Source organism: Apteryx rowi, unplaced genomic scaffold (genome assembly GCF_003343035.1).
Source record: "Apteryx rowi isolate R43461 unplaced genomic scaffold, aptRow1 scaffold_1422, whole genome shotgun sequence".
NCBI classification, from domain to species: Eukaryota; Metazoa; Chordata; class Aves; order Apterygiformes; family Apterygidae; genus Apteryx; species Apteryx rowi.
In genome coordinates this window covers 40,528-50,956 of record NW_020447667.1, presented here as the reverse complement: position 1 = coordinate 50,956, position 10,429 = coordinate 40,528, and the positions used below count along the sequence as shown (strand labels likewise).

General features: G+C 44.1%; 1 protein-coding gene across 1 annotated transcript; it reads left to right on the top strand.

Annotated features, from left to right (window-relative positions):
• The first annotated feature begins 4,604 nt into the window (after positions 1–4,604).
• On the top strand, positions 4,605–9,060 carry LOC112962162 (cell surface glycoprotein CD200 receptor 1-B-like). Its single transcript, XM_026058100.1, has 4 exons — positions 4,605–4,695; positions 5,208–5,516; positions 6,282–6,530; positions 8,993–9,060. The coding sequence occupies exons 1-4, from the start codon at positions 4,605–4,607 to the stop codon at positions 9,058–9,060; spliced, it is 717 nt and encodes a 238-aa protein (XP_025913885.1).
• The last annotated feature ends 1,369 nt before the right edge of the window (positions 9,061–10,429 follow it).

Genomic DNA, 10,429 nt, shown 5'->3' with positions numbered 1-10,429 from the left:
GTTTTATATCATGGGTCCTTGCTGGAAACTGCTTAGAGAAGAATTTCATATCCTGTGATGATTAAAACATATGTGACATATCACAGCTTTATTCATCATACATTATAAAAGGGTGCAACACCTGGACTCCCGGCAGAAACAGACACAAGGCACACTAGGGTCGATACTGAGCGTTTATTACCTCTGCGTCTGAGCGGGGGTTCCCCAGCGATTTCCCGATCGAGGCAATAAAGGAGCGGGAGAGTCCCTGGCACCGCTGAGCGTCGGTCCATGGCGAGGAACGCCGGGGGGGCACTATCCGTGGGTTTTGTGTACTACACACATGCACAGTGGGCACATTGAGCTCATCGCTAATCTCGAGTCAAAGCCCAGGTGCACACCACACTGGCATAGGCCCAGCTACATGGCTATGGGTCAACATGTCCTGTTGATGCTCCTTTTCCCACGGAACGGTCTGGCTAGCTTCCATCGCCTATCTCCTCGACATTCTTCCGCACTTTCCCATACACACTCTGATTTCCAAGTTATACAGCTGGAGTAACTAATACATTAGAGCATCACACTGTGTGCTACAGTGTAGGGCAATATTGCAGCTACATCTCCTACCAATTCGCAGGTGCTAGGACTAGGTGTGGAAAAATCTTCACTTAAAGGATACTTGATCCTCAAAATAAAAAGGCAAAAACCTCTAAGGGAATCTGTAATTAGTAAAAATGCAGTGGACTGTGTTCATTTTGCAAGTTATAAATCATTTCCCAATAACACAGTTAAAAAGAAGGAAAAGTGGTTGTGCTGGAATGGTTTATTCACCTGCATTCCACAAGGTAATGAGATTTCAGACAACATTGTTAAGATAAAACCAACTGTAGTTTTCCTGAACAGACTACTAGTAATGATTTGATTAACAACTTGAAGTTGGTGCTCATTAAGACTTTTCCTTAAACACTGTTTCAAATGTTCAGGAACTGAGCTTCATGTTGTGCCCCTGGAGGTCATAGAATTCCAGTTGTAGTCAGGGGGACAAAGAAACACAGCAAGGTAGCTCTGAGGAAGACTCTGAGAAAAGCTTGATTAAACGTTCAAAAGTTATGCCTCCTAATCCTTCGCCTGTTCCAAGTGAACTTTCAATTTATTCTTTAATTTCTCTGCTTGAAAGCTTTGGGGGGTTTTCAGCATTTTGGGGAATAATTTGTGAAAAAACCAATTGTCAGCAACAAATCAAGTTGGTTAACTTTTGTTTTCCTTTCAGATTAATGCATGGTTTGAAAGTAGCACTCTTATTTGCTCCTCACACACAGCTGTTTCAGACTGCCACTAAAACCATTACCTTGCCCAATCAAAGAGCAATTCAGGGTTTCACTAGAGACACAGAGCACTCAGAGATCGGTGGTTTATAGTTCCAAAATCTAATGGTCACTCATTAAAAGAAGAAAAGAGTAAGGTGGTAAAATGGAGGCTGACTTGGACTACCACTGTGGGTGTTAATTCTATTAATTCATTAATCATGCCCCTAAAAGATTCTGAAAAAGAAAGGTTATTTATCTGCACCAGGTCTTCTTCAGAACTGGTTGTTTATACATATAGATACATTGTGGGGCTTTTTGGTGGTTTGCTTTTTGCTTCAGCAATACTCAAAGGGCACATAAGTCTCACCTGCCATTCACACTGCTTTACAGCCTGTGCCTCAGGCCCTTGTTTTTTCTCAACCTCAAAACTGCCTGACAGAGGAAGGAGGGTGAACTGTGTATGTAAGTGTAGGTAATACTAATGCACATATAAGCAACTCATCTTAAAGAAGAACAGTTACAAGTAACCTTTCTTTTATCTCAGTGTGCTTGCCCACATGTACATTTACTGTGGGTGACACCAGGCAGATCACATCCTTAAAGAAAAGCTCCCAATGTGACTAGTTGAATCAAAACAAAGGAACCTACTCTCCCAAAGGTGGGATCATGTTGAGAGGTTTCACAGCAGTGAAAGTCAAGGAAACAGTCAAAGGAGTTGTGTGAAAGCACTGTAGGTCTCAGCAATGTAGAAGTCCCATAGCACATGCCTGGATGGTCGCTTCATAACAAGTTCTCACACAGTCAGCTATCCAGTTAGAACGTCTTGGGGTTAGTTGACCCCATGGATGTGTCAGCTGAAGATAGATGATGGTCCTGAGCCTGATCAATGTAAAGAGAGCAAGTATGACTGATATTCAACATGTGCAAAATGATTCAGCCCTGAAAGCTTGTGGGAAAAGAAAATCCAGGTAGATTTCTTCCCTGACTCAGAAAAAATTCAGAGACCCTTAAGCAAAAATTTGAAGGCAGTCCTGAGGGTGTAATTTGTTGTGAAAAAATACAGCACACAGAGGGGCCATAATAGTGGACTGGCTCTCACCCCTCCACTGGCCAATGTGATAACTTCCAGAAAGGACAGGAGGACTAGGCCCAGGCTTTTCCAAACAGATATCTAGCTTCTTAGAGTTCATAGTTCCCAGATCATGAGAAGATAAAAGAAAGTGAGCATTGTGCCTGACTCCAGGCAAGAGTCACCCTTTAAAGCCCAGAAGAAGAGTCAGTGTCATAGGAGGAAAAATAAAAAATAAAAAATAAAGAGAACATGCTTCCAAGCAAAAGCAAGACAGAATTCAAGAACAAGACATACTCACTATTAGAGAGTCAACACAGTTGACATATCAACTGAATAAAGTTTCTCTGCAGTCAGCCTCACAAAGAAAAGAAATAGGGATATGGGTATATTTTACACCTTCATAGCTGCATGCATGGCATACAGATGGGTAGGATTTACATACATGTCCTGCGGGGACCACTGCAGTAAAAAAAGCCCTCCAAGTACAGTCACAGTGTGAATGCATATGTGCATAAAGATTCAGAAGAATGAAAAGACACACTGCCCCTATAAGGCAAATACCTTTCCTCCAGCACAAAGCTCCATCATTCTCATCTGTGCTGTGGTCATGCCTGAGAGACGTAGGTATGGCCTTTGCCCACAGTCCTGGATTTTGTACAAAAGCAGAACGAAAATTTGTTCAGTTCCTTGGAAGTAACAGTTCCAGAGAAAAGTCATTATGAGGTGGCCACATGCAAAAGTCAGATTTCGACTATTTCAACCCATAGTCAGTCACAGCCCTGGGGAGTTCAGACACAATTCTACAAGGAGTGGGGAAGGGGTCACTGGTGAGAGGTGCATATAAATTCATCCATCTAATGAATCACCCCGCATGCACTGCTAGTTTTAGTGTGCAGTAAATACTTGTTCCACACAGATTGTCTGTGGCAATACAGAATCATGCCAGTTTGTCTGTTTCTCAAGCTGTGCCCTCCCGTTCCTGGCAAATTTTGCCCTCTGACAGGGAAAACCAAGCCTTTTTTATTTTTTTAATGGCCCAAGGGGTAAATTTTGCTAAAAACAAGAACACTGAGTATGTGGAAGTCTCTCTCTTCCCCTACATCACAAGGTGTCGTCCTACACCACCTACAGCTGGCAAGGCTGATACGGTGCAGAACAAGGGTACTAGGCAGATCACTAGAAGATGTATAAAAGCAGGCAGAATTCACCCCAAGGAATTAGTGTTGCTTTTCTTCTCCAGTGGAGGTAAGTCCTTATATGAGCTCTCAGTCAGCAGAACCCTCATTTCTGTGCTTAATTTTAGGGATATGAAGAGTCCTAATGAAGTTCAATATTTTTTTGTCAATAAAGACAAACACTGCTGTGAAAGCATAGCTGGATCTTGGCCATCGTGAAGATCCTGAATCGTGGTCTTTACATACAGATATGTGCCATATGTTGAGAGCAGGGATGCAGCTTCAAAGCGCAAGCTACAGGACCTCATTCCCACCTAAGTTTGGACAATTAATTTGCTTTTCAAGAAGATACCTGCACTGCTTTCTGGGATTAACTCATCTCCTCCCAGTCAGGAGAGACCAAGCAGATATAACCCCCTCCCTCCCCCTGAAAGCATCATTACTACTATTCATCTTCCCTGAGGATTTGTCTACCCTGGCACTTTTCAGGTCACCTTGTAATGCTGCATTATCTGCGGAGCAACTCCTTTTAAGATGGCGTTAAGAGATCTGTTATAGAATAACCACTGACTCCCATGCACTCTGCTCTGGGCAAGGCAGAAAAAATGTGCCTCTCCTAGTGAAGCTGATGATCACAGAAAAGCTATTGTTGGTGCTGATGCAAAAGAAAGAGTAAGAAAAATCCTGGATTTCATGCAGCCTATACTCTGTACAACTCTTTGGGGACTGAGAGTAAGTTTTCTTTGTCTGCCACAATGCATTCAATAGATCCACAAAACTCATTATAGGGACTCAGCCATATTAGAATAGCCCCTTGGATCAGTGCTGAATTTTTATGATGGCTCCATGATGGGGCAGATGATGTGCCAGTAGGCACGAGAATTTTAAGGTAATCCCAAAGCAGCCAAAAGTCACCCATCTAGAAGCCTAATAAGAGAAGGAAAAGATAATCTATTCAGCTAAGCAGCTGAGAATTCAGCTAAGAAAGAGGGTAGGTGTGCTTACTCTACTTCTCTTGATGAGAGAAGTTACCCTAAGAAAATGGAAAATCTCCTTCTCTGGTATTGGAAGATGAGGTTAGTTGGCATCCCTGATATCTTATCAGAAGAGTGGAAACAGAAGACCTTCCGAAGAATGATTGCCAGCAGAGAATATGACCCCAGTGAAGGAGCAGAGGTAAAGTAGGTTTCAAATCTGGAAATGGGGTAACTGTACATACAGAGTATGACAGCGATCACAGCTGCGTAGGGCTTATGAAAAGCAGGAAACTACTGCCCGCATAGTGCCAACAAATACTTTAGCAGTAAGAAACCCATTGGAGACTTTGCTGATAGAAACACATTTTTCAGCTGCTGGCCTGCTTAAGCCAAAGTGTAGGAGCAGAGTGCTTCCCCGTTACCTGTCTGATCCGCTAAGCTGAGCTCCAGTGGGGCATTCACTGTTAGTTTCAAGGGGTGGGCTGTGATAGCCTTTATATATATAGGCTTTATACAGCCTTTATAAGCCACAGCTCTAATACCGGATTACAGCTTTTGGGTTGGCAGAGACAGGGCCTCACTCGGGAGCGTAATGGTGCAGACATTTCCCTGTGAAGCACAGACCACAACTCCAAGGCTATGAGTAACGTCCCCAGGCACCTTTTCACACGTCTTTCTCTTTCTGTGTCTCCTCCAGGGAACACCAAAGTGTCAGCAGCAGTGGGTGACAGCTGTGTGCTGAGCTGCCCTAACAAATCAGATGTATTTATGGTAATCTGGAAAATAAACCCCAAGACTGGAGGCCACTGCACCTTGGGATACAGGGCTGATCTGAAGCAGACAAACAACACAAACTGCACTGAGAACATGAGCTGGAAATGGAGAACAGATCATGACCCTACCCTTCATATACGGCCAGTGGGAAGGGCCAGTGAGGGAAATTACACCTGCGAGGTGGTCACAGAGGAAGGGAATTTCCACCTGACCTACCACCTGACTGTGCTAGGTAAGGGACTCCTTCCTCATTTTACAGTTCTCCAAAGAATCATGTCCAAGCCTGGAGAGAGAAAGCTCCTCTCTCTCCCCAAGCACAGGAGGAAGCATGCAGTAAGAAGAGCATTGCTGCTGGGACAAACTGTAATGCATTTCATTTCTAGTCCCTCTCTTTCTGCCCTCTCCTTATTTGCCAAAACTCTTTTCCCTTCTGCTGACCCCTTTCCCACTGTACAGTTAGAAATGACAGGTATGAAGAAACTTCCAATGTACTGTACTGAAGAAGGATTCTGCGTGTCCATCTGGTTATCCTGTAAAGTCAGTTAGTAAGATGCTACTGCTTTAATAGAACCAACACATGTCAGAGTAACAGTTCCAGCTACTGTGACGTTCTCTCAAACACGGGATGGTATTACCCAGATAGTAAGAACGGCCCAATTTCCTCCTACGCTGGCATTCAAATGCATTTTAAACCATGCGTACTTAGGACAAACGTCTAATTCAGCCCCCTATTTTGCATCATTCCCTACATCAGTGTCCAGGCATACCTTCTCTAATGGTACATGGCTGTGGCAACTGCCCTGAATCTGGGACGGTTGCCCAAGATGAAAAAAGATGCATAATCTTTGTGACTTTGGCACATGTTGCTGTGAGAAAAGGGCACTTCCCGCCTTAGTCTCCTCTTTTCACTGTGTTCATTTTGGGTGAGGAATAAGAACATCCAATCACAACTGCAGCAAACTAACTCCACGTGTCTCCCCTTCCCGATACTTCGCAGTCCCCCCCAAGCTGACCGTGTACTGTGACAGCCGTGGGAACCCTGTGTGCAAGGCAGTGGCAGGGAAGCCGGCTGCTCAGATCCGGTGGGCCCCAGAGAGCTACTCCAGCCCTGAGAAGGAAGACCATGGTGACGGGACAGTGACTGTTCTCAGCACGTTCATGGGAAATGGCACCGATGTGAATAGTACAACCTGCCTTGTGTCCCACGCAGCTATGAACCACAACCAGACCATAGCCTGCCTCTCAAGTAAGCTTCCCTCTATGCATTCTGCATTCAAAATCCCAGCAAACCTCTGTTTGCACGCTAAAACAAACATCAGTAACACTGATGGGTTGCAGCAGAAATCATGCAGCTGAGCTGAAGTTTCCACTGGCAAATTTGTCAGGAAGAAGAAAAAAAGTGCTGTCGGAACTGAAAAGTGCTCTGTGAAATGTTAGATAAGGATTTGGATGTAGTAATCTTCTCTTTCACAGACAGGGTTAAATGGAAAGACAGGATCCAGTTTAGAGGTTCATGACATTGAAAGATGTCAGTCGTGTGCATCACCCACATCTATTTATCTTAATCTGATAGTACCATTACTTCTTGCTAATTGTTGGGTCACGCATAGCCTGCAACAGGAAGACTGAAACCCAGCTGACTGCTTCCAAGAGGCTGGCTATTAGGTCAAGGCATTAATACTCCACAGTGGCTGGGAAATCATGTGCAACCATCTGTGCTTTGCTGAAATACTCAGCTAGAAGCGAGTTAGAGCTGAAATTTGCTGCTATGCACATATAAGGCCGGCAGCTGGACTACAGGAAGTGGTAAGAAGGGGAATCTAATCAGTGCCCGGGCAGCTAAATACAAGGCTCCTCTGAAGGGGATGGGAGGTTATTGTTTATTCTGAGATCTCTGCCTGTCACTATCTTCCAGCTACCTCACATCATCCTCCAAAGTACAGTGTAGAGAGAATATTGTCTCAAGGATGTAATCCTGACAGAGACACAAGACGAATGATCTGTGAGTTATGTACCTAAAAGAGCAATTGTTTCTCTTTAGACAGTTGACCATGGCTTCCTCACTGTGTCATCAGCCTTTCTAGTCTCCTGGGCCTCCTTCTACTTTGGGCTGTTCTTCACCGCTGCATATTCCGTGATGACAGGTATGCATATGACATGATATGCACAATCCCTTTGACTAGTCCTGGGGAAGTTTAGAAGGGCTTCTGGTGCTATATCACATCATACACAGTCACCTCAGAGTCTGTCACAAGCAGGCTAGTTCAGCACATGGTCACAGGTTTATCGCAGGTGTATAACAGCACAGCTGGGGGGATGGTCCACACAGGACTGTTAGGGACCTCTTTCCTGTTCCCATAGCTTTTTCAGAAGCAAAAATACAAAGGGAATGCTTAGTTTTTCTACCCAGTAGATGGTTCTGAACAAGGACTGCCAGGCTATTAACATTAAAAAGAACAGGCAACAAAATATCCTTTGGAGCTTTGAGCCAGACTTTTGGACCATCTGGTCTTACTCAAATGAAGCCAAGGAAGGCAGGGCCAACATAGAAATGCAGAAAGTATCACATGAGAGCAGAACAGGTCTACTTTTGTACCCGTTTAGGATTTCTGGCGGCAAAGTCTACTCTGGCATAGCTTGGCTGATTTCTTCATCTGAGATAGCCTCTTTGTCATAAGGTGCAATTGCTGCCCAGAATTACAGTGCAAACACTGCAGCAGAGGCAGAATGAACTACGGAGTCCAGGTCCCTTGAGCTCCACACTTCACTGGGCCTCCTGGCAGCTCTCTGTTCAGTGCTGGCTGGAGCACGGCCGGCTCTGTCACCCTCATCTTTGATTACAGACCAATAAAGCCCGATGTTCCTGAGCTGCTCTACAAAAGCAAAAGAACTACAAGAAGGTCTCAGGAGAATTCTGTTGTTACTTTCCTAGTGCCCAGAATCACATTCCCAAACAAACCTAGTCCTCAGACTCATAGTATTGATCTCTTGTTTCCTAGGGCAATGATGAATCAGTAAAGCCAAAGCATCTTCTGCAGGGCTGTCTGGGGCTATTTCTAACTCAGCATCTGAGCAGACATGAAATAAAGTCCCAGTATGTCTCAGTCAACAATGTGAGATGCTGCAGGGACTCACCAATGCCAAAGCATTCAAGAAAAAGCAGCAAGCATCCACAACGCAACCAGTGTAGCTGTGCAGAAACATGGCATGCAGGGCAGATCCTTCCTGGCCTTTGTCAGCACTGTTTTCCAACAGCAAATGCTGTTACCACCTGTGCATGTATCAATCTTTTCTTACAGAACCATGCCTAATATATATGCAATAGGAAATTAATTCATGTTGCGTAAAATGAAGTCACTCCAAATGCATCATATCCTGGTGTTTAAATACCATGTCTTATGGGATAAGGTAAATCAGAAAGATGTTTTCCTGAATACTAATGAATAGCAACCTTCCCAGGATGATTATGCAGGATGGAAGATAAATTTGTGCGACTGTCTCTCATTTTTACCATAAGGATTTTGAAGATGTCATCAATAGCTACAAAAAGAGGAGTAAGAGAGCATATTTGACCCTGAGCACTTACTGCTACTTGATGCATCGAAGCTATTACAGTCCTGAGTCTCACTTGCTCATTTACCTCTTTGCATAATCCAGAGAGTTGCAGCCCACAGAGCACTGCTTTCTAATACTGATTTCTTTAAACAGATTACTGGTCCTATTGCAAGAGGGAGCTCAAGTTTAGTCTTTCTATGATGATGTACTGCCCCTTCTAAGCTGCTAAACATAACTGCGCCTCCTCATGGTTTCTGAACTCCTATTTTGAATAGGCATGACTAGAACTGATTACTACCATGTGCCTGAAATTTCAGAGGAACCACAGGTATTTCAGACCCACCTCACTCCTTCATGCTCCCTAAAAATCCAGGTCTCGTTGGTGTTACTGTACAAAAAAGTCTCTATTCCCAACTATAATCTACCTGGAGGTCTTTTCCAATTGCCACAAAACTGAGTAGTCAATTTGTTTAATCTCCACAATGAGATGTTAATGGTATTCCTTGAGATGTCAGCTTCCATGAGGGCAGAAATGGGAGGTACTGCAGGATCACCTTTGCTAGGTGCGCTATCATGTGTTGGTGCATTTCACTTGCCCAAGTTGCAAAGAGTTGTTAGGCCTTCCTGCACCCGTGCAAAACCATTCCAATCCCAGACTAAGTTATTTACACATGTCTCAGGCCTGGTCTTTTGCGATGTTAGCTATCCAAGCATTTGGGTATGGTTATTGGGTACCAATATTTTGGGTATGGGTCAGGCAGATCTCTTGACTCTCAACCAGCAAGTTGAGCTCGGAAATGAGGAAGTAGCACATTGCAGACAAGGTAAAATACAGAACCCAAGGTCCTAAACTCTTCTGGACCTTGGGTGGCTCTTTGTGAGGTGTGGTGCATTGCTGCACAAGTGCCTACAAACCTCAGGTGTTTTGAGGGCATCAGTCAAGTTCAACCGGACTTACTAGCTTTGTCCTCGTCCCAGAAAATGCCATGTCATCACATTCCCTCCTTATGTGGCTTTTCTAGCAGCCAGATTTTGACAGTCTCTGTCCCCCCTTAGGTTTCAGACCTGGCAAGTATGCCTAGATAGAAAACAATAAATACAAACCATCTTGAAACTCTTTCTGTTAACAGTCTCTCTTATAATCCTGTTACTCTGGAGGATGTCCTGCTCTCCAAAGAACAGACCATCTTGGCCCCCACTTCCTAGCTGAAATAACTAACTTGCACACCACCTCTTTGCTGCCCCTCACCCTTTTGTGGAGCAACTGAAAAACATTCACTAGCTTACCTCATCCTAATGTAAATCACTGCCTGGAGGCGTTTCTGGCCATGACACCTACAGAACGCAATTATGTTGGTGGTATGCAATGAAACTTACTTTCATGTTTACAGACACAGCCTCATTGTGTCAATCTCTTGTCACCTGTGGCTGTTTGGCCACAACATAGTTTAAACTCTACAGAACCAACACATGACTCAGATGAATTTAGAGACAAGAGCCAGAAGAACAAACAGTGGCCAACTTCGAATTGCTGCTGATTCTTTGTGGTACCTTACCTGCCTTATCAAAAGGCCACTAAACAGAAAAACA